The 25,321-nt window shown below is 31.3% G+C and overlaps 3 protein-coding genes across 5 annotated transcripts; all 3 read right to left on the reverse strand.

Moving 5' to 3' along the window:
- Window positions 1–8,384: 8,384 nt before the first annotated feature.
- Window positions 8,385–10,587, reverse strand: LOC25497582 (receptor-like protein kinase FERONIA). The gene is made up of 3 exons (XM_013592196.3): window positions 10,374–10,587; window positions 9,559–10,265; window positions 8,385–9,158 (listed from the first exon to the last, which is right to left on the reverse strand). Exons 2-3 carry the CDS (start codon window positions 10,202–10,204, stop codon window positions 8,749–8,751), a joined length of 1,056 nt encoding a protein of 351 aa, XP_013447650.1. The 5' UTR covers window positions 10,205–10,265; window positions 10,374–10,587; the 3' UTR covers window positions 8,385–8,748.
- Window positions 10,588–11,485: 898 nt separating this feature from the next.
- LOC25497583 (receptor-like protein kinase ANXUR2) lies at window positions 11,486–16,156 on the reverse strand. 2 transcript variants are annotated; one of them, XM_024770546.2, is made up of 3 exons: window positions 15,858–16,156; window positions 13,497–14,133; window positions 11,486–12,432 (listed from the first exon to the last, which is right to left on the reverse strand). In XM_024770546.2, the coding sequence occupies exons 2-3, from the start codon at window positions 14,113–14,115 to the stop codon at window positions 12,098–12,100; spliced, it is 954 nt and encodes a 317-aa protein (XP_024626314.1). In that variant the 5' UTR covers window positions 14,116–14,133; window positions 15,858–16,156; the 3' UTR covers window positions 11,486–12,097. The 2 variants fall into 2 exon arrangements, with proteins under 2 accessions (XP_024626314.1, XP_013447651.1); XM_013592197.3 differs by having other exon boundaries at window positions 11,486–12,477; window positions 15,858–16,154.
- A 3,255-nt stretch (window positions 16,157–19,411) lies between these two features.
- LOC25497584 (putative disease resistance protein At1g50180) lies at window positions 19,412–25,226 on the reverse strand. 2 transcript variants are annotated; one of them, XM_013592199.3, is made up of 4 exons: window positions 25,032–25,226; window positions 22,974–24,011; window positions 20,249–22,066; window positions 19,412–19,644 (listed from the first exon to the last, which is right to left on the reverse strand). In XM_013592199.3, the coding sequence occupies exons 2-3, from the start codon at window positions 23,998–24,000 to the stop codon at window positions 20,277–20,279; spliced, it is 2,817 nt and encodes a 938-aa protein (XP_013447653.1). In that variant the 5' UTR covers window positions 24,001–24,011; window positions 25,032–25,226; the 3' UTR covers window positions 19,412–19,644; window positions 20,249–20,276. The 2 variants fall into 2 exon arrangements, with proteins under 2 accessions (XP_013447653.1, XP_024626311.1); XM_024770543.2 differs by having other exon boundaries at window positions 20,238–22,066.
- Window positions 25,227–25,321: the final 95 nt, after the last annotated feature.

Below are 25,321 nucleotides of genomic sequence, written 5' to 3' on the forward strand. Positions count from 1 at the left end.
ATCCAATGGTAACCTTAGAGAGGCTTCCTAATTTGAAGTACGTAAGTTGTTGGCAAATGTTTGTTGGAAAGAAAATGGTATGCTCAACAAATGGTTTTCCTAAATTAAAAGTTTTATTGATGGTGTGTGTTCGGAAAGGTTAATCCTTTCCCACCATGGGAAAGTTGAATTCAATGATTAGATTAAGTGAAGAACATATTCTTAACATGTTCTCTCAACACTAGATTTTTCTTCACACTATCTTCCAACAATTTAAAAATTCTGAAAATTAATTTTTCAGAAATTAAAAAAATATAAAAAAAATTCAGATTTTTTTTTTTAAATTCTGTAATTCATTTATTGAATGTTAGAATTTTTTTTTTGAAAAAAATAAAATTATTGCAATAAAAATAAAATTTTGGAAACTAAGATAAGTTTTTATTTTTCTAAAAGAATATATTTTTTAATTTCATAATAAAATAAGATATTCTGAAAAATAAAATAAAAATCCTAAAAAAAATATTTTGAAATTGAAGTTTTTTATTTTTCTAAGAAAATATTTTGAAAAAAAATTCTAACATTCAATAAATGAATTACAGAATTAAAAAAAAATTATCTGAATTTTTTTCGATTTTTTTAATTTCTTAAAATTAAATTTCAGAATTTTTAAATTATTGGAAGATAGTGTGAAGAAAAATCTAGTGTTGAGAGAGCATGTTAAGAATATGTTCTTCACTTAATCTAATAATTGAATCCAACTTTCCCATGGTGGAAAATGATTAACCTTTCCCATGTGAAATGCCGTGGGTGGTAAATCATACCTTATCGTTGTAGATTGAGCATATCTGATTGCACCAAGTTAAAGAGGGTTCCTATATATGGACTAAGGGAGTTAGAGATTAAATGGATGCCTAAATCATTCAAGAGCATATCTGATTACAACAAAGGTACAATTTTCATTTAGGCATGGGATTCCTCAAAATCATTAGGCTTCAATGTGGGATTTGCTGTTTTTTCACAGTTATTTCGTGTCTTTTACTAGCTTACACCCCTGTTTCACTTAGTCTTTTATAGTATATAAATTCCAATAAATTCCAATTGTACTTTCATTGTATTCCAAGCTCAAATTGGTGAGTTTCCCCATTTTGAGTTTGAGGGAGGCTGTTAAAATAGTTGGAAGTTATGTGTAGTTAGTTAAGGTAGTTAGATTAGAGTAATTGTAATCAACTATAGTTAGTTGATAAGTAAACTAGAGTTAGTAGTTTGGTTAGAAGTTAGTTAGAGTTAATTACTCAAACTAATCTCTATATATAGGAACACTATTGTACTCATTCATCATCTTTTAATCAATATATTCATTCCAATATGGATCTCTATGAGTATCTCCCAGATGAGTACTCTTATGTTTGCTCTCTTGCTTACATCTATGATCTTTCTCCCTATGATTCCATGATTTTCAAGACACACAAATGAGTGTAGAAAAGTTGATGAATATGGTTGGTTTTGTTCGAATTGACTACAAGAAATGAAAGCTTATATGCGAGTTTTTCCTAGCCTTTTAAGTTTTAATTGTTAAAGTAGTTGATGTTGTTTTCATAGTGTGTGTGTGCGAGCCCGTGCGTGGTGCATATACTCAACTGTTACATAGAGATACTCTTGTTCTTTTATATGATCTGTATGCAATTGAATTACATTTCTTTTATGTGTGTGCAATTGAATTCGTTGCATGACATCTATCTATATATCTGAATTCTGATATTGTGGATTGGTGCTCCTAAGCAAATTAATGAGTTTAATCATACCATAAAAAAATAATATTTTGGTGTTGATTGAAACTCTGCATATTAATTTCTTGTTTCACTTCTTTGTTTTCCATAATCATCGGTAACATGTTAATTGACATTTAAAGCTCAAGCAACATTTAATCAAGAAGAGTTGAAGCACTTGATTTGCTACACATCCAGAGGCAAGAATTTTCAAGGATTTTATGTTAGGACTTGGGAGGGAGATCAAAATCAAATTTGCTAGAATATTATGATAATTAGTTTATTCCGTTAGTTTTTTTAGATTGGACGAATATTATTGAAATATTTATGATTTTGTAAGAAAACTATTTATTTATTGCACTAATATTACGATGATATATCGTCTAATTAATTTGAAACTTATTAAATTAAAATTTTATTTCTTTAATTTATTTGTGTTTAATTAATTTTATTTCTTTAATTAAAATTAAAAAGTTGGAAGGGATCATAAAAAAAAAGTGTGAAATACATTGCTGAGGGAAATTTCTGTCAATAATGCATATCTGTGTAAACATTACTGGCGGAATTTTCCCTCAGTAATGAGAAGGTAGTTCTCACAATGCAATTTTCCCTCAGCAATTACTGACGGAAAGTTTTCCGCCAGTAATTACTGACGGAATAATCCCTAATGTTTCATCAGATCACCCACTACATTACTGAGGGAAAATTCTGCCAGTAACATTACTGACGCCAGTATTACTGAGGGATCGTTTTCGTTATAGATTCTGTCAGTAATGTGTATTACTTGAGGGATTTGATACACTACTGAGGGATTTGTTCCGCCAATAATAATCAAAATTCTTGTAGTCTTTGCCCATAAATATGAAGATTCTCTAAATTTTTAGATGCATCTATTATTTTTTCGAAATATATCTCTTAATTAATTTCATTAATTTATTTTAGAATATGAAAATTCAATACTAAATGCACTTATACATATTAAACACACTACAACTTTTTTTACAAGCTTAAAAAACGTCAAAGGGTCTTATAAATTGGGGTAAAGTTAGCAGTATATTTTCTGCATTTTATTATGCATTGAAAAAATTTCCACACTAGGAAGGCTGGTTATATATACTTAGCCGGTGGTGTTGAGAATTTTATGTTAGATGAAATATGGTCTAAAAATGTATTTATAAGCGGGAGACTTTACTCGCTTAGTATGGTTTAATAATGTATTCTAAGAGTACGTTAGCCCAATAAAATCCTTTAACAAGACCATGTGTAAAATTCATTTGATCCTTTATTAATCTTATACTGATATTACTTTCAGAGTATCGTATATTTCTTCCTTATGCCTGTGACTTTTTACCCCTCTCACCCTCGAGTTTCCTACATATTTTTAATATCATCTAATCAAACAAATTAGTAGGAAAACATGTTGTCAATGTTGTTGATTATTGATGATATTCTCTTAAGTTTTATGATCTTCTTATGTCATATAATGAAAATAAAGTTATTTTAACAGAGTTTTGTTTCGACTATAGTTTACTCTTAGAACGGCCAGGATGAGAGACCTCTTAAAGCCCCATACTTAAAGAGAATCATGTATTTTTTTTTAGTAAGATATAATATCATATAAAAATATTTACAAGACCACTAAATTTTTAAGAATAGTATATGTTAATAGATAAATTTTATAAAATAGCATATGTTAATAGATAATTTTTATTATAGATGAAGACAGATGTGAGACAAAAAGAATAATTAACATTTTAAATTTTTATATAAGTATTTACACATTTATATTTTTTAAAGGATTTATTTGATAGATAATAGATATATAAATGTAATAGTGGTTTAATTTATAATGACTTTATATTTCTAATATATAATATTCATTTTCACATGTCATGCATGACTCAAAGAGTGATATTTAATGCATGAACAATTAAGAAGATATATTCTTTTTAAGATTTGTTGGTGGTTCACGCATATAGTTGGTGGTATTATTTGTGATTAAAATGCATGATTCAAAGAGTCATGTTTACTTCATGATAATGAGAACATAATTTTTTGTGTGATTTACATAATATTCAAAATTTGTTTTTAATTTAAAATTCATGATAACTTGATTGTGCTTTTGTGGTTTCTTTAATTATTATTATTAAATCTTACATATGCAGATGTCTGATATATATTTAAAAGGCTTCTCATTGTTAATTGATTCATTCAACATTATCAGTTGAATTTAAAAGGCTTAAATCTTCCAACATACTTAACTTTGAAAATCTGGGCTTGGCTTGCTAGCATCTTGAACATTTCCCTACAAAGTTAACTTTGCAGAGAACATTTTGAGTAACTGTAACAGAAGTTTCACTCATTAATGCAAAATGGTCATTAAAGCTAGCATAATTAACATCATTCACTCTATATGGTACACTAGAAACCAAACCAGATTCATGAAAAAGAAAATTCAGTGGAAGTCAGCCATCAACACAATTATCTCAAACAAAGTTATGCATCTCAAAACAACTCAAGATTAGTCTAGTCCTTGTTAATTAATTATTTAAAGTTGGCTATGTCCTTAAGGACAGTTCAAAGTTAATTATGCCCTTATGGACAATTCAAAGTTGGCCTACTCCTTATAGGCTATTAAACATTGGACTTACCCTTAATGACACACATTATGACTTATTCAATAGTACTTCCCTGTCACATATTCTCATATAAGTTATCACGTTGTATAACTAATCAAAGTGTACTTATCATATCACATACATCACATTATATATACATCATCAAATATACATCTCATCATATCTGTTCAGCAACAAGAATATTAACAATTACATTAAGTATCTACCATGTTCAGCTTTAGGGAAGGTGTTAAGCATAACAAAATAAGTGAATATAAGAGTTTACTTGCAGACCAAGTAATTGGTTTTTAGCTTAATTCTAACAAATCAACCATGGATTGTTAATTGTTAATTCTCAGTTAATTTTTCTCGATTTCATCTTCAAGATTCTAGAACAATGTTCATCTTCACTTGTGTGTTTGGTCTTGATCTTGAAATCTTCCATTTGACACCACCATCATCTTGTCAATGTCCACATATTGTCGACAATGTGTTTTTACTTCATTGATGTAACTTTTGATAGTCACTACCAAAACTTTTAATCTTTTCTTTGACACTATCATAAATATTTGTCAAATTAAAATTGAAATCGTTGTAACAGGAAAATTTGAAAAGGATATATTTTCTTTTCCTTTTCTTTGTTATTCCAAGAATTGTATTCAACCTCAACGTCACCCATTATTGGTTTTTCATTTGGTTCATTATTGAGAGTATCAGTGTGAAATCAGTTGCATTTTTATTCATTATTGATTATCTTTTTGTGCTTTGTTTTTTCCTTTTTTCAAGGGAACTGGTTACATTTTTTTAAATCAATTTGTTTCCTTCGAACAATATTTATCTTAGTGTATTTCTAAAAAATATTCCTCTTAGTGTTGTTTGTTTAATTTTTTTTTCCTGATGTGATAAACTTATAAGAAACAATAGCGTTTTTAAGTTTACAGTTAAAAAATCATCTCAAAAATAAAGTTTACAATTTAAATATGATAAAATATAGGGTTAAATAGGTTTTTGATCCCTATAAAATTGATAACTTCTACGTTTAATCCTTACTTAATTTTAATAGTTTTTTTAATCCCTATATAAAAAATTAGTGACAATTTTAGTACCTGTTAAAACAAAGTTTATTTAATTATCCTTAAACTCTTAAATTTTTGAATGATTTTTTTGAGACAAATTTATAACACTATGAAAGGTTCATTTACTAAAATTTAGAATTTCTAACATGAAACAAATTAAATATGAATTTTTTCAAACCGCAAAACTTAAAGATAAAAAGTAACAAAATCTGGATGTAGAAATCAAATTTTGCGATAATTTTTCGCGAAGGAACTTTTATTAATGTTCTAAACAAGTCTGCAAAAAATTGTTAAAAACTTAAGAGTTTAAGTATAAATTAAACAAATTTGAATTGAGTAGGGACTAATATTCAGTGCAGAAAAAAAAATTAGGGACTAAAAGACCTATTAAAATTAAGTATGGATTAAACTTAAAAGGTCTCAATTTTACAGGGACTAAATATATATTTAACTCTAAAATTTATTAAAATCTACAGATGTTTTTTTTTTTTTGATCTATCATATAAATTAAGTATATGATGATCGGTCATCTTACGTTATTCTTAGCATATTTTTCAGTTGATTTTTCAACGAGAATAGAAGAGTATTAGATCAATTGCATACGATTTCGAGACATTTCGTAAAATTTTCTATATTTGTGTCATGTAATCCTACTTTTCCCTAAACATAGCAATTATAGGGTGTTTTGACCTAATTACCGAAGAAATCATGCAAATTGACAAAGCAAGAATTTTGAAGACTTTGGGAAGATCATGATTGAAGATTCAAGAAGCCTCAGAAGACAATACAAAAGGAAAAATTTGGTTCCCAAGTCCCAATACATCGTATACGGAAGCAAACACCCAAAAAGACGAAGAAACAAGCATTTACGTGCTTGAAAATACAATGGGGCACCCCGAGCATGCCTAGGTTCCCCGAGTATGGGCTAGGCGCCCCAAGTGTGCAGAAAATTGCACTTGAGCGCCTTGAGTAAATGTCAGGCGCCTCGAGTATTGCAAAAAATACACTTGGGCGCCTAACCATGCACCATAGAACTGCTTTTTGCTACTTTTAAGGGGGAAAAATCAGAGTTTTAAGTCCAACTTCAGGTGGAAATTCTCCCTATAAATACCATTCATAATTCCTCATTCAGAACGAAGCGGTTCAAGAGAAAGGCAAGCACTAGGAGCTTCAAAGGAGGTGTTTCTCTCCTCACTCCAAGTCTCTAGGGTATGTTAATTTTTTTTTGTAATTTGTCTTTAGTTATCATGAGTAACAAAAAAAAAATTAGGCTAAGGTTCTAAGATGAACCTCTATTCTGTTTGTTGGATATTTTATTTAATTTAAAGTAATTATTCAGTTATTTTTTTAATCCTATTTAATTTATTGTCATGCGTAAGATTTGTCTCCTTTGAAGTGAACCACCCTGAGATAATGGTATTTAGGAAGGTGACATTCCTAATATTGGTGCATACCAACCTTAATCAGGAAGTAACTAAGATAAGAGTACAATAATTAGCGAAACGTAGTGACTTCGTGAATTAAATCAGCCCAATTACTTCATTCTTCAATTCTTTCAATCTTGGTAAGGTAGACGAGATAGGGATGCCCATTTGTAGAACTACCGAGAGGGAGAGTTTGTTGATGTCCTTCTAAGATTCAGTATACTAGGGTTCCTTTAGGACAATGAGAATTTTGGAACCTTAATATTTGTTATTGTTTCAAATACCTCTGAGAAAGTAAGATGCCTACACGTATCTCTACGCGCGTAAGTTTATCTTCTTATAAGACTGACAACTCTAAAGACTAAAATCTCTGCGAGAGTAAAATCCCACATGTACATACTCGTGTGATCAGCAGGTGCAACTTGGCAGCTGGTAGGTAGTAAAATTCCACAAACTCATCACATACATAATAAAATGCTAAAAATTGAATAAGGCTTAACTGTTAGATAATTCCAACGAATGAATAGAAGAAATTTGAAAAAGTCTAACCGCTGCTAACATTCTGCAATCAAAATCAGGTTAACCCCTAAACTCTTACTTTGCCGCAAGCAGACTAAATTGCAAACCTCTTTACCCTCTTTGTGTTTATTTAATTTCTTGTTCTCAAATAATGTGATATGATACTCTACTCACACTTTATTACTTGATAAAAGATTTGATACACTCACCTGAATTCGACCATCATGCAATAAAATGTTACTAAAAATGAATGAAGTGTAAATGAATTGTTATATGATTATATATCATTGTATTCATTCAATTTTTAAAAATCTTAAATATATCTCCTAAAAAATAATTCTTAAATATATGTTGCAATATAAATTTAGTCTTTCAAAACTCTCTTGATCTCCCTTCCAAATTAAAACCTTATAAATAGGACCATTTCATGGAAGGAAAGTAGTTGTAGACTATAGCCAAATGAAGTCAAAGTAGAAATTTAAAGCTTCATCCGAAAGTTTCATTTCAACAATTAGTTTCTTTCAAGTCTCTAGTCAATCACATCTTTTTTACGGAAATGGAAGCAAATTAAAAGGGAAAATTTTATGGTGAAGTCATGAAAATAATTTTTTTGGTGAATTTAAATGATCAATTATTGAGCATTTATGTATTTAATCCATGTCACGTCAGATTATATGGTGTATAGCACATTTGCCCATAACTTATTGCAATAGTGTCCCTGATTAAATCAAAATTAAACATAGATTCCAAATTATGCACTAAGATAGAAATTCCCCTTAATATTTTGTATGAGTACTAATTTGTAATAAGGTAAAGTTTAGTTTTAGAGTGGTTTACTGGCAGGACAATAACTAACATGATATCGGCAGTTATACTATTGACTAAACAAAATAACTTTTTCAAAAAAGTCAATTTTCTGACTTCACCATAGAAGCCCCCAATTAAAAGTTATACCAAAATGTTACCTATCCAATATCTAAAATTTTCTTTTATCAAAGGAAGTTAAGAAACCGAAAATCTTTCCAATTTCTAAATTTCATGAAGAAAACAGTTTATGGACATTCCTCATCCGCTGAAAAATAACTTCCAAGCAACATACATCAGTCTTGCCATTGTCATCCTTGACCACCTTCATCTTGTCGACGATCACATATTGTCGACAACATGTTTTTACTTCATTGTTTTAGCTTTTGATAGTCACTACTAGAACTCTTAACAGGAATGTAACGTAGGGAAAGTATACATTTTCTTTTTCATTCCAAGAATTGTATTTAGCAGCAAGCAAAAAGGAATCCATAAAATTTATTCTCATCCCAAATTGGAAGCTTACAGTGGTTAACTAGGTAGAATTGATGGTTGGAAAAAGTTAAAAATCACCATTACTTTTCCCACAATCTGCTTCCTCCTGCAGTGCTAGAGCATGCTCAAGTTCGACCTCAACCTCACCCATAGCTGGTCTTTCATTTGGTTCTATATTCAAGCATCTTTTCATGATATCCATGAACACTGCCAAACATTGCGGCGCTATTAATCTCATGAGAATGGGATCAATAATCTTATCAGCAGGGAACCTCTCCAAAAAGTTAGCTGGATTCGATGACTTTTCTAAAAACCGATCTTTGTTCTCTAACATGACCATCTTATCAAAGATAGTATTCTTATAATTTGTGCCTGCTACTTCAATTAGAACCATACCAAAAGAATAAACATCACATTTATCTGTGAATGTATTGGTTCGGACACACTCTGGCGCCATGTATCCATGGCCAGTCGAACCTGTCAATAAAACCATTTTGTGTAACTTAACGTCAGAAATTATCGACAAAACTTGCATATACCATTTTAGTTATTCAATAAATTTCTTTCATAATTAGTGTTTGAGAATGGAAATATTCAAATATTTTGGTCTTTTAAGAAGGAGAAAATCTGGGCATTTAGGGACTATCATGTCTAAGCTTTATCGTTTTCATTGCACCAAGTCAGTCCATTAGTACCAGGCGTGAGAAGGTGTATTAAGAAAAACTCAAATTCTACATTACAAAAACGAAAAAACTTTAAAAAAATAATAATAAAAATGTGATGTTTTTCATCCTACTAATGATGCACACAACAGTTTAAACCAGAATTCTATACCTAATTTCAATGCTTCCTCTAAAAATAAAAGAAAACAAATTACCAATAATGTTGTGGAGTTCATCGTTGTCGAGTTTAATCATTGTTGGCTTTGATTTAGAACGCTTCTCTTGCAAGGAAATTCCAAGTTGTGCGAGTTTTGGTACCATTTTGTTATCTAAAAGAATTGTTTGAGGCTTTATATCACAGTGAAAAATTGCGCGCTTTGCTCCGGTGTGAAGATAGTGTAGTCCTCTTGCAACTCCAATGCATATTTCAAGCCTTTTCTTCCATGAGAGTGATTCTAGATCCCTTGAACATAAGTGATCATAGAGAGAACCATTGAACATGTACTCATACACTATAATTTTCTCATCTTTCTCGTCGCAGAATCCTATTAAAGATATCAAATTAGGGTGATGAAGTTGGCTGTGGAGTTCAATTACCTTCTTGAACATCCAATCGCCCAATCTAAGTGTCATCCTCTCCAATGCTACTGGATACTCATTTTCACCATTATGTTTGAGATAACCTTTGTACACTATACTGTATAGTGATTGTCCAAGTTTTCGAGTTTCATCAAAGTTATTGCTTGATTTCTTAAGATCTTCAAGAGAAAATTGATGGCATAGTTCTTTTATAGATGTTGGACATTGCTGCTTCCTGGATGAACTTTTATGGTTTGAGTATTTTACAGGCATATTTCCCATAATATTTTTGTTTAATAGCCAATGATCAAGGTTCACATTCAGAGGTACATAAATACCAATCCTAAGATATAATAAGTCATAGGAATTAGCATAAGATATAATAAGTCATTTGGTAAAAACATTGCAATATGTGGTGTACCAAAAAAAGACAAAATAGATTAAATTTTACCTGCAAGTTCAATCCTCATGTGCTATCGTCCATGATCAGCAAAGGAATTAGCTCAATACTTTGTTGAAGGAAGGAATCTTGGAAGCTTATTGTTTATAGAAAATGGTATATGATGAAAGTTGCTTATTCATGCTTCTTCGAGATAAAAACGACCAAGTCTCAATTCTCTCTATTTATCCATTTGTCTACTCTTTCAGAAATTTGGATCACACGTGTTAAACTAAACCAAAGTAATGGCTTGTATGTCATTTTATTTAGGTTCAAGCCTTTGCACCCTAAATTGGATGCTTAAACGTGTTTCCGGCATCTAAATCATTAATTTTACGTAATATTTAATAAGCATTAATTTTCTCCAATCCAGCATCTCAAGAGAAATTATTAAATAGGTCCCACAAATAAATTTATATTATTACATTTCAACAAAATTTATTTAATTTATCAAGATTCATTAAATATTAGTTGTTTTAAACACTTTGAAGATTTTGATTTAATCTTAAAAAAAAAAAAAAATTGTCCTCGTGAGCTTAACTCAGTTGTTGTGGACAATGCATAAAATATGCAAGGTTCGGAGTTCAAACCCCGGCCACCATAAAAAAAATTCTAATTAAAAGAAAATCTTTTTTTACGCAATAAAAAGAAAATGTTGTTGGCACTAGAAATCATGTTAAAATTTCATATTTTTATCAAATGAAGCAACAAAAACTCGAAAAATTTCCAAAGTGTTTTTAAGTCGACAATTAAATGTGATAAAATTTATTTTAATTTACTAATGTTTTAATCACCAAATATAATATTTCTTACATAAAGTAAGTATACTATAAAATGTTATTAAAAATGAATACAATGTGATTGAATTGTTATATGATCATGTATTATGGTAATTTTTTATTAAAAAAAAAATCTTAATCTCCCTTCCAAATTGAACCTTAGGAATGGTACCACCATTTCATTCAAGGAGTAGAGTAGTATAGACTATAGACAAATCAAATCAAAGTAGAAAATTGAAGCTTCTTCGTTTTTGACTTAGTCCATTTTGCTGTAAGAAGCATGAGTACGAAAGTTTCATTTCATCAATTAGTTTCTTTCAAGTCTTGAGTCAATCACACCTTTTATTATGGAAATAGAAGCAAGGCATGGACCTTTAATTTACACATGTTCTGACTTGGACTTAAATTCAAAATTATACAAAAATGTTCCATATCCAATATCTAAATTTTTCTTTATAAAAAAAATTAAGAAACCGAAAATTTAGCCAATTTATAATTGCTATGAACAAAATAAAAAATAAAGAGAAAAAAAATAACAGTTTAGGATCATTCCTCATGGGGTGAAAAATAACTTTCCAACCAAGATATATCAGTCTTGCATTGCATTTGTCGTTCTTGACCTTGTGTGTTTCGTCTTGATCCTGAACCATCCATCCGACACCATCTAACTCCTCCTTCATCTTGTCGACGCTCACATATTGTCGATGACATTTTTTCCTTCATTGATCTAGCTTTTGATAGTCACTACTAGAACTCTTAATCTTCTCTTTGACACTATACCATTGTCGAATCAAAATTGAAATTCTTGTCGTAACAAGAATGTAACGTAGGGAGAGTATGCATTTTCTTTTTCTTTCCTTTTTTCCTTCCAAGAATTGTATTTAGCAGCAAGCCAAAAAGGAAGCACAACATCCATAAAATTTATTCTCAGCCCAAATGGGAGCTTACCGTGGTTAATTAGGTAGAACTGGTGCTTGGAAAAAGGTAAAAATCATCATTACTTTTTCCACAATCTGCTTCCTCCTGCAGTTCCAGAGCATGCTCAAGTTCGACCTCAACCTCACCCATAGCTGGTCTTTCATTTGGTTCTATATTCAAGCATCTTTTCATGATATCCATGAACACTTCCAAACATTGCGGCGCAATCAATCTCATGAGAATGGGATCAATAATCTCATTAGCTGGGAACCTCTCCAAAAAGTTAGCTGGATTAAATGACTTTTCTGAAAACCAATATGTGTCATCTAACATGATCATCTTATCGAAGATGGTATTCTTGTAATTTGTGCATGCTACTTGAAGTAGAACCATACCAAAGGAGTAAACGTCAGATTTATCTGTGAAAGTGTTGGTTAGGACATACTTTGCTGCCATGTAACCTAATGTTATAAAGAGAATAAAGACTCAATTTGTTCCCTCACAATTTGTTTGTAGCCCAATTCAGTCCCTGATGAAAAAATAATACCCTAGTCTTTGGCATTATCATACTGGGACAAATTATCCCCTATGTTATATTGGCCCATTATAACACATGGTGTAATTTGTCCCCCGTGTGAAATGTCACGGACTAATATCGTATTATGGTTTGTCTGGAAATAAATTGGGCCGCAAACAAATAGTTAGTGGCCAAAATAAGTCTTTATTCTTATAAAATTATGAGTGAAGGCCAAAATGACTTCCTGACAAAATTGCATATACCAATTATCTGCAGCCAAGTTATAAAAACAAGAGTAAAGGTGTAATTATTTATCTGCAGCCAAGCTATAAAAATAAGAGTAAGGTCCAAAATTAGATCCTGACAAAGTTATGAAAAAAATTATTTCATAACTAGTGCTCAAGAATGAAAATTTTCGAACATGCCTCTTTAGAATGACAAAACCAGGGCATTTAGGGAATAGGGACTAACATGTCAAAGTTTTATCATTGTTATTGAAAAAACTCAAGCCCTACGATAAAAAGAGATTTGAAAATAGTTGATAAAGACTTGGGCCCCACACATTATATTTGATTTTATAAATACGAACTAGAACCAATTTGAAAACATACTCCGCACACCAAGTCCAATAGTATTGAGTGTGAGGAAGTGTATTGAGTAAAACTCAAATCTTATTTATTTTTTTAAGAAAAAGGGCTAATGCCGTTCAAAGACATCATTTGTGAAATTTGAAATACGTTGACACTTCAGGCACAACCAGACTCAAATCATATCCTATATTATAATTATAAAGATATTAAAGTTCAAAAAGAGTTATTAAAAAGTAAAACTTGTCCCCGTACAAATAATACACAACAATTTCAACCAGAAGTCTACAACTAATTTGAGTGTTTACTATAAAAATAAAAGAAATTAACTCACCATTAAGCATGTTGACTTCAACTGGTTTTGGCTTAGAGTTAGGAAGCTTCCCTTGTAAGGAAAATCCAAGATGCGAGAGTTTTGGTACCATATTCTTATCTAAAAGAATGGTTTGAGGCTTTATGTCACAGTGAAAAATTGCGCGCTTTGCTCCAGTGTGAAGGTAGTGTAGTCCTTTTGCAGCTCCAATGCATATTTCTAGCCTTTTCTTCCATGACAATGATTCCATATCCCTCAAAAGTAGGTGATCATAGAGAGAGCCATTGGACATGTACTCATACACAAGAATTTTCTCATACTTGTGGTCACAGAATCCTATAAAAGACGTCAAATTTGGGTGATGAAGCTGGCAGTTGAGTTCAATTTCCTTCTTGAACTTCCATTCATTAAATATATGTATCATCCGTTTCACTGCTATTGGATAATCAGTTTCACCATTATGTTTGAGATAACCTTTGTAAGCTATACTGAATTCTGTTAACCCTATTCTTAGATGTTCGTCAAAGTTATTAGTAGATTTCTTAAGATCATCCAGAGAAAATTGATGGCATCGCTCTTCTATAACAGTTGGATATTGTTTCTTGGAAGGACTTTTACGCTTTGAATATTTTACAAGCATATTTCCCACGTTAGAGTTCTGTTTGATGGCCAATGATAATAAAGGTCAGATTCAGATGTACTTAACAACCAAGCCTACATATTTTATGTAATGCATAGCTAAACAATTTCTACAAGTCAAATATTTTTTTGTTCACGGAGACGAGGATCGGAAAAACTATGAGGTAGGGAACGGGGACACAGACTAATGTAGCGAACAGGGACAGGGTGCAGGCGAACACTCTCCTGCCTTGTCCTGTTGACATCTCTATCTGTGCATAATGATATCCTTCCCATGTATTTCAGGTAAGTTTCTTAGAAACATACAACTAAGCTGAAATTGGGCATCAAAAAGTGTTGGTGGCAATAAACAAAAGCAAAAACCAGCACCAAAATTGTTGTGGAATTAACAAATGGTTCATATGTTAAGTGAATTATGTTGCAGTTCCAAAATAATGCAACTTCTATATAGTATTTTCACATTTATGTTTAATTAGTTTCTTGTTTTAACATCTTAAGTATATGAACAATACCAGTAAATTATTGTATGATATTTAATCCAGTGGTTTCACTTAATATTTTCTCTTAAAATAATGGTATTCTCTCATTCTCTGTTCGAATCCTCCAGAGTTATGAAGCACAAATTCAGACACGAACACAACACGGACAGGTTGACACCAATAATAATTTGAGAAAATTACATAATTCATTGTAATCATATGTGTCAGTGTCGGACACAATACATATCCAACACTAGGACACACCTAACTCATGGAGTATCTCTTCTTTATAGTCCACGAGCTAACAATTCATGCATTGGACTAGTACACACAAGACTTTGTTATGTCTTCAATTAGGCCCTGTGTTGGGCTAGTACACTTAAGCTTTGTAGCCTTTGATGTTCCTTGTTATTGTGAAAGTTAATGTGGTTGCTGATATACTATCTAATCTATTGTTGCATTATGTGACAGACCACTAGATCCATCCCTAATTATAAAACCCTTTTGTGTTTTTTCTTTGTCTATTTTTATAAGGTCCCTTTCAAATTTCAATACACATTGATTATTTCTTTACCACTATATCCCTATTTATTTTGCATAATTTTCTGCAATATATAATAAATACTCACTGAAAACATCTACTAATTCTCTTTCATAAAGGGTAAACATGTAAAACAATTAACAATTGTCAGCAAAATTAATTCAACAATTAACTTTCTTAATTCCCGTGTTTTTCTCAGAAGGACCCTATAATTAGAACGGAGGTAAAACACTCTTTCAGCAAGTAAAGAGGAAGGACTTGAAAAGCTTTGACACGTCAACAGTTATGGTACTCTCTTCTGACAAAAGAAGTTTATAGTTTCATCCTATGAAACACGGACACTGACACGTTGACACCAATAATAATTTAATCAAATAACATCAACAGAATCATATGTGTTGTGTCGGTGTCGACACAGACGCGTGTCTTGCATCTGGACACGCCTAATCCAAAGAGTGTCCGTGTTTCACAAGTCTCGTCCCTCTTCCTCCCAAGATAATGGTGTCGAGTAATCTGGAATTTAGCCGAAAACTATGAAAAGTACTAATGATTGTTTCAACCAGAACCAGAATTTTTAGTCTCATTTTTATATCATCATAATTAAACACAGTTTTTAGCTATATATGTTCTAGAGTTACAAAATTGAAGTAAACTTCAAACTGAATTAGAATTTATAAATCTTCAGCATTAATTACAAACGCTATATATATAATGAAATTTTACCTGGATCAATAAATCCTGAAGTGCTTATCTTCATTGATCAGCAGCACCATACTTAGTTCAACCAATGAAGCTAGAAAGCCTTGAATGAAATTAATTAATTGATGAAATAAAATTTCCTTATTCATTTATGCATCTTCGAGCAAAAAATGGAAGAAGAAAGCAAAAACGAAGAAGCTTTAGCTTTCTACTTTGACTTCGTTTGTTTGTAGAGATACTCTTCCATTCTTCAACGAAGTGGTCCCATTTCTTAAGGAGGGGAGAAAAATTCTTACACGAACAGTCAACTAACAACTCATTCTCAGCAACATGCAATCATCTATTCACAGCTAATTTTATTAAATACTCCCTCCGTCCCAAATTATAAAAAATAAAAAAAATAAAAAAATCACACTTATTTAAAAAACTAAAACATAAGAATTTGAAGTATATTTTTGTGTTTTCTTTAGAAAAAGTTTTATAGGAAGATGTAAAAATAATTTTCATTGGCTATTGATTATGGAAAAAATGAAAGAGAGATAAAATTGAATGTAATTTGCATTTAATTTTATGAGCATAAACAAAACTTTTTCTTGGAAAAGAGATTTTTTGAAAAAACAAGATTAAATATAATAAAAGTTTGTTCTTTTTGCTTATATTTTGGGACAAAGAAAATGTGTTTTTTTCTTATATTATGAGACGGAGGGAGCGAGTATGTTTTTTATCCCTATAAATATATCAACTTTTCATTTTAATTCTTCTAAAATTTTCTTTCAACTTTTAATCCTTTTAAAATTTTCAATCACTACTTTTGGTTCCTATTTTTAAATTAATTTTTTTTATTTTTTAATGAAATTGTTCAGAAATGTGTAGAATATTGTAAAATAAATTCCAAAAAAAATAGAAATTTTTAACAATACACAAATTAAATATGAATTTTTAACTGTAAAAAATATAAAAATTTATATTAAATTCATGTTTTTAAAAAAAAAAACTATTTTTTTTTTTGGAGAGATTCTTATAATTTATGAATTTTTCTGAAAAATTTTATTCAAAAATATGATTTATAATATGAGTTTACTTTAAACTAGGAACCAAAAGTGAAGATGGAAAACTTTAGAGGGACTAAAATGAAAAATTGATATATTTATGGGGACAAAAATATATTTAACCTTAAAATAAAAATGTAGATGAAAGTGAATCTTTTTTTTTTGTCGAAAAAGTGAATCCTTAAATAAGGTGAGAAAATGGGGATTATTCTCATCTTTTTTTTTTCAAATAATATGTGACTAAATTCATTTTGCTTAAAAGGTTTTAAGGTCATCGTCACAAAGTTGTTTCGAAGAGTTTTTTAAAATTTGAACTAAATCGTTAATGTGATTCAATTCAATTTAGTTTATGGGCATGAAGGATAGCATTTGGATGACGTTATGATTGGTAACATTGATAGTTATAAGTGTACAACAAAACAAAACAAAACTGTGAAAGAGAAAGAAGAAATTCACCTGTGACATTATAGTTGACCAATATCACCGATCACAATGTCACCCAAGTGTTACCCGCGTATGAATAACCTTAATTGCAAGTAATAGTTGTATTACTTCATGTAGTTTTGAGGTAGTTTTGAGGTTGGTTTATTTGCATCGAGTTTTCCTCTTATTTTGCTTCACGGATTGGTGTTGTAATTTATTGTGTCCCCAACCCTAGGTTGATGTTGTAAATTGTCGTGCATCATGTGATTCAATTCAATTTAGTATATGCACCATAAACAACCCTAGTCGCAATTAATAATTGTATTATTATTTCATGTAGTTTTGAGTTGGTTCATTTGCATGGAGTTTTCCTCTTATTTTGTTTTACGGATTGCCCTGTAATTTGTAACCTCTGTCCACCAACATTCATCCTTTAGCTATTAATTTCAACAAGGAAAATGAGAAAGAAAACTAGTGTGAGTTAACTCACGTAGAGATTAATACTTACGTGACCTAACTCACAAAGCGTGGGTTAAGTTGTACAGAGACATTTTAAGCAAGACTGCAGGCGCGAGTGTTTTGTGCTGAGGGAAGAGCAGAAATCTAGAACCAATTGGAAAAAGTTAAAAAATCTCATATACTAAACTTTTTTTTTTTCAGGCCCGATGAGTACCTGCAAAAAAAATACCCAACAATAGATAGTGTAAAACCCCGCTTTCATGGGTTCGGGTTTGAGTATGTGTATTACCCACAATTTTAAATGGTATGGGTACGTGTACAATATTGCCCAGCCCCGCATATACATAATTATGTAATATGATAAATAATTTATTTATTTTTTGTGTATAATTAATTAATTAATTTAGCTATTTAAGTCTAAGCCTAAACCTAAAAATTACTTAATACAATCCCTCCTGCTGGTATAAACTTTTTGAAGGATGTTTTAGATGTTTATTATTTTGTTAAATACAACGATTCATATTATTTTATAAGTTGATTTGAAAGTTTTTGAACCATAGTTTTATTTCAATTTTGCGAGTAATGGGTGCAGGGATGGGCACTAAGGTGCCCATAGGGTATGGAGAAGAGCATTAAAGTTGTTGCCCACGAGAGTACGAGTATGAATACTTTTTATAAATGCGGGTATGGGGGAAGGGCACTGTAGTACCCTACCAAAAAAAAAAAATTAAGTTACACGTAGATTGTTAAGCATGCAATTCTTGAAAATATCATCAAATATGAGAGTTTAAAATTTATAGACTAAAATTTATTAGGAGGAGACTCTAAAACAAGTCGATTTCAATCATGCAAAGATAGACTAAAATTTGATAGTCAGTCATCACATTTGTTTCCTTCACACTAAATGTGAATAAGCTCATTATGTCAATCTTGCTAAAGGATATCCTAAATAACGTCATTGATTATACAATTGTTGGTAGCCACATAAATAATCACCTTCGAGTCACTCTTACCAATCAGGTGAGATAAACCCTCACTCCAAGACACATTAAGCCCTAGATAAAGACTCCACGTCTCAGCACGCAGAACATCACAGGCTCCAATTTTACGATCAAAACTCTAACGAAAAAGTGTTTCATCCAACAAGTTCCCCATTACCTTTACCCACTTTAATATTCATTTATAGGTTTAACAATCTCATATACTCACTTTATTCAGTTTTTTCTAAAAAATTAAAATTAAAATTAACATCCTCTGTCCCAAATTTCTCTAAAAAAAAAAATATTTGTTCCAAATTATTAATCGTTTTCGTTATTTCACATAAATTAACAAATATATTTAATGTTGTATGAAAAAGAGAAATATAAATTAAAGAATCGAAAGAAGAAAGAGTAATAAATAGTTAATGATATAACAAAAAAAGTAACGAATTTAAGACTTTTCTTTTTGGAAAGTGATTTATAATTTGGAATTGAGGGAGTAGTTTGTACTTAGGACCTTCAATAAAATGTTTTTAATTGGGTCGATTATCTATTAAATAAATCTTAATTGGATCTCTAAATTTAAAGACCAAACTACATATTATCTACGACAAATTTAAAAATTTAGATATCTCATTAAAAAAAAAAAAAAAAAAAAAAAACCGAATTAAAAACTACTGACAAGTTTAGGGATCCAATTACATTTTTTTGGTTGAGAAACCTATTTAAAATCTCCAAATAGTACAATGCCAATAAAATTACAAATCCTTCAATAAATTAAACAAAAGGTCTATGCAAAAAAAACACAACAGGAATATAGAGGTATTCGTAAAAAAAGTTCACAGTTTGAAATTCAATCTTCAGAAGCACATTGAAAGGATGATGACACCTGCTGCTAGACTGCAAAAGAAGTGCGGAGATTTGTAAGAATAAATTATAGATGACATAAGATTTCAAATGTTCAGATCAGAATATCATTTACTATCAACATGTATTTCCTATTTCTCGTTTGCTTGGTTAGAAAATAGTAACAATACGCGAGAAACGCAAAGGCGACACAAGCAAAATCATAGGCATAAGAAAGATACAGAGCAGACTGAAATCTGATTGTAACATTTGTATGGATTAAAAGATGGTCAAATGAATTTTACACATTGTCTTAATTATAGAGTTAAGCTTAACTCAAACTCTACAAACTGGCTTGTAAGTTGTAATCCGAGGGATTTCTACATCTTTGGAACGTAACTCAAGTTCCCCCGCTAGTGTTAGGTTTTGATACCATCTAAGAATTTATGTTAGCCTAACTCAAACCCTAAAAAACCATATCTTATCCCTAGTGGGATTCTCAACACAGGGTAATCATATATAACAAGGCATGCATTTTATCATGTCAAATTACATGCCTAGATGAAAAATCACTCAATGCATAAAAGAAAGCAGAACATAATAAAATAAAGTTGTAAGCAAAGAAAGAAGAATTTTGAGAAATTCACCTATATTGTACCTGATATTTGATAATTTCAATTGTATGCCTAGTTGAAAAATACAATGGATGGAACATGTTGAACTTTGTGATAATCCTCTCCATCAATTCCAAGTCTAATCTTGAATGATTTAGGCATCCATCTGATTTCCAACTCCCTTAGACCAGCAACAATTGTTAGTCCATCAGGAACACTCTTTAACTTGTTGCAATCAGATATACTCAATCTACAAAGATGAGGCATGGCTTCATTCTCGACTACCCACTCTTCTAAATTAGAAAAGCCACGGATAGCTAGAACTTCCAGTTTAGGAAAACCATTTACCGAGCATACCATTTTCTTCCCAACATACATTTCCCAACCACTTAGGTACTTCAAATTAGGAAGCTTCTCTAATGTTACCATTGGATCTTCAACAAGTTTACAACCCCACAAAGTTAACTTTGAAAGCTGTGGCGGAAATAGTTGAGCTTCTGGAAGCCTTTCCATTCTCCCTTCTACATGCAGTTTGTGAAGTGAAGGACAACCTAGAACTAGTTTTTCAACATCCACTACTTGATCAGGGAATGAAAGCAAATCAGTTTTTAAGGACAATGATTCCAAGCATTCCAACTTTTGATTACAAAGAGTGAAACTTTCGGAAAAGTTTTGGAAACACCTTGGATCATTCAATACCAATTTTCTGAGCTTTTTCAGTTTTAACAAATCACTCACGTCGCATTTACTGGCTGGAAAATTTACAAGTGTCTGTAAGTTGATTAGATTTTCAAGTTGCAGGATGCCAGGAACATTTCCACACCAATTGGGAAGATATAAATGTCTCAACCGTTTCAACTTCCATATTATGTTTGGAATTTCAACTGTTGAATCCCAGCTTACTTTATTGATAGTTTGCAAATTTAGGCTCTGTAGATTTTCCAATTTGCCTAATGAAGATGGAAGAATTTGTATACAAGTCCTTTTCAAACTCAAAAACTTCAACCAAAACAGATTTCCAACTTCTTTAGGCAATAATTGTCCCTTTGACCCCTTAACTCCTTCAAGATCAAGAACTCTAAGTAATTTGAAGTTCTCAAAAACAGTTTTAAGTAGCTTCCAACTTTCAACTCTACATTTCTTATCATTGAAATATACAAGAGATCTAAGATGTTGACTCACTTGCTCATTGGGTGGAACCAATTTATCAACATGTTTATCCAAGAAAAGAGCAATCCTACGAACTCCACCGGTTTTTCTTGAATCTAATGATAGATTAGATGATGATGATGATACATCATTAATGCTATTACTATCTTTTTGTGATCTGGTAATAACACTAAGAAAATGTTCTTTTCTAGCCTTTGACAAACACATATCACGCATTAAATCATGCAGCCGACAAGTTTTAATCTTTCCAGTAGACCCCATCTGACCAACTTGAACCATGCAACGGCTAATTAAGCTACCTAGGTAACGCTCAGCGACATCCTCCAATCTTTCATCCCTTTCAATCTCATATTGAGATGAAACAAAACCTTCTGCCATCCACAACTGAATTAATTTATTTTTTGGTATCTCAAAGTCTTCTGGAAATTGACTTAAATAAAGAAAACATGGTTTCAGTTGATAAGGCATGTTGTGGTAACTTAAATCCAACACCTCAGCTAATCTTGACTGTCTTTCAGGTACATCTCCTTTTATTAGGTAAGAGGTTATATGTTTATGTATCATTTCCCATTCATTGATTGTTTCCTTTGTAGCCAAAAGTCCTCCAAGTACAATGATAGCCAAAGGCAAACCAGCACACTTTGCAACCATATCTCTGCCTAATCTTTCAAACTCATTGCAAATTTTGAATTCTGCAAAAGGTACATGCTAATCTTCAAGTTAAATGAAAAAAATTACTAAAATGAAGCATACATGAACTATTTCTAGAGGTACATGCAAACAACAAACATAACGTTTTGACCCCTCCAATATTACTTAGGTTAAGGAGACAAGAGAAGTGTTTAAAGTATTGCAAATACATCAACTTAAATATTGTAATTTAAAATATAACATGAATGTTTGTAAGGGTGTAAAAACTAAGTGATTTTCTCAAATATAAGTATATAATTCAATAAAGAGGGTCGTACCCGCAAAAGCTAAAGGAGACAAAGCTCAAAGTCATGTCAAAACTTTGAATGCTGCTTAAGTTAGAAAGATATCTCAATGATTAGTGATTAGTGATACTAGAAGGCTATTACATGAATCTTTAGGAAATGAGAGGAGCTAGAAGTCTGCAACTGTTTTGTTTCAAACTAAGCTTAAGCTTTGTTTGCAAAATCAACTTGGCGTTTGTAGTACAGGCACTTACCATATAAGTGCGTCTGTATAGTTTCTTTCTATAACAAAAAATAAAATAAATTCAAACCGTGTTCACATGATTCATACGCTATTCGGGGGAGCTTATCGAGATAACCAGAAAACTTCCTATGAACATGTTATAAGTTGTTTTCAAAAGCTCAACAGTCTCACAAGTGCTTAACACAATATATAAAAAAAAAAAAAAAAAAAAAAAAAAAAAAAAAGATCAGTCCAAACAAACACTTGGTGAAAGGAAAACTAGGTATTTCATGTAATAAGAATTGAACTAATCTCTCGTGTTTTTTTATCCTCAATCAATGTTTAAACTTGGAACAACTTTTCCTACCCTTACACATCAATTTCTCTAACTACTTCTCGTTCATCAATGAAAACAATATTTTCAAGATTCAAGTATATTACCCGGATCATCGCTAGTTGAAAAAGCTTTCTTCTGAAACAACGACCAACTATCTTCTGCATTTAAGAACCCCGGTTCATGAACCAAGCCTTTGGAATCTACATGTGATGAGACACCTTTATTGCGTGATGTAAAAACCATTTTACTCTTTGCATTTTTTGATGGAAAGGCTGGACTTAAAATATCCCAAGTCTCGTTGCTCCATATGTCATCCAAGACGATCAAACACATTTTCTCTTGTTGAACTTTGTACAACTTTTTTGCCAATTCTTCATCTCTCATGTTCCTAATCTCATCTCTCTCTTCTTTGGAAGAAGAAGCGGTAAGTTGAAGTAAGATTCCCTCCCAAACCTCTCTTCTATTGCATTTTTGAGATATATAAGCCCAAGCAAAACCCTCAAAGTGTCGCCTAATGGAACTATAATGATAAACATTTTTAGCAAGTGTTGTTTTACCTAGACCGCCCATTCCACAAACATAAACCATTTGACAATGTTGATCTTGATTTAATAGCCATTTCACAACTTTCTTTATGTCCTTATCCAACCCTACAGTGACCTCTTCAACCACATGAGAATAAGACCATCTCAATTGCCTCCGTGTCTCAATCACAAAGTGTGATTCTTCATTGTCTCTTGTTGTTGCAGTCAAACCATATGCTTGTAAACTTCTTGTAAGGTCTGCTATTTGAGAATTAATAGATATAATCTTGTTTCCAACTTTGTGATCATGCCTTAGTTTGTAGAAAGGAGTCATTGCTCCTGAAAATGAAACTTTGATGGCATAAGTTTCAATCACATCCTCAGCATCATAAGCTAATTTTCTGATCTCTGATATCCAATTCTTTATAGTCTCACCACCTTCATCCTGCTTTCTCTCAGCATCCCTTAAGAAACATTGCATCCTCTTTAGTTCAATTTCTAATTTCTTGATTTGGTCACTTACCCCACTCGACAAACTGGCCTCTTCAATTAGGAGGTCAGCAATCCTTTCAATTGTAAAGGACACAACTGATTCAACCATAAACATTGTTGTCCCTCCTGCATAAAAGCTCTAATAAGGTGAGCATTATATCATTCATAACAAATTATTACTCAAATTATATGCGCGGTGACAAAAGGAACGGTATGAAATGAGAGAACTCTCAAAATTGCTCAAGCAAACTTGTTATTGATTTGTTAAACACTTTGGGATGAGCCCTATTTATACTATTCTTGTACAACTGGGGGAGATGGGTAGCTCAATTGATTGGGTTAAGGGATTAAAGGAGAAAATAGTAACATAACAACTAACATTACTAACATTTTCCACTAAAAATACTATTCTTGTACGATTTTATAAAATAGAAAAATCTATAGACATTTAAAACTAGTAATTGATTACATGGAAAATCTATGATATTAAGGTTGTTGTAGTTCACTGTTTCTATTTAGCTCATATGATATTGTTTATATAATCATTCTCCTTAGAGTTTAATGGTGCTGAGTTAATGGTCTAAAACAATTTTGCACATACATTCAATCAAATCACATAGTTTAATGGTGGTGGGTTGGCGGTCCATTAAATAATCTTTCTCTTTATCTTTAGAGATTTATTTCTATGCACTGACACTAAAGTTTTTTTACACATGCATTCAATCAAATCACACCGAAGTGTCGCTTTTAATTCCTAAAATAGTTTTAAACTGTTATGCTATACAAATTAAATCCTTCTTCACATAGTTAATATGATATATGCTTAATTATAGGAATTTGTTACACATAATAATACAAGTGTATCTATTTATGTCTCATAAATCCTGTATATATTGCTGGCTGCTGAAAGAAGACAACAAAAATTGTTCCATTCTAAAAAACAGATTTCTTTACAATTAAACTTGAAATATGGAGATAAAAGTAAAACTGAGCACATTGAATTAAATTTGAAACATCATCAAGTACAAAAATCAGTTAAAACAATATTCCACCATAAGAAGCATATACCAGCGTTGACTTTGTAATAGTAAATTTTTATGGAATATGGAAAGAGATTAAAGAAAATATATGAAAGAATCAAATCACCTTAAATTCGTGTTATTCCTCAGATTGTTTGCTGTTTGTGGTATGAGCTGAGCAGCGATTTGTTTGCTAGGCGTTCAGTACTATGCATGCGGTTCTCAATTCTAAAGTGCGTTTGCTAAGAAGACTTCTGGTTCAAAAGTCCCGCATAGAAAAGTGTGGACACGGTCAATGGATCACTCCGTCCTATAATGTAAATAAAAAAAATTATTTTCTTTTTGTAGACGGGCAGGTAGGGATGGGAATAAGTCATACCATCCGTCAAGGGTCCATGGCTCGGCCTACTAAAAGCT

This window comes from Medicago truncatula, chromosome 7 (genome assembly GCF_003473485.1).
Source record: "Medicago truncatula cultivar Jemalong A17 chromosome 7, MtrunA17r5.0-ANR, whole genome shotgun sequence".
Taxonomy (NCBI): domain Eukaryota; kingdom Viridiplantae; phylum Streptophyta; class Magnoliopsida; order Fabales; family Fabaceae; genus Medicago; species Medicago truncatula.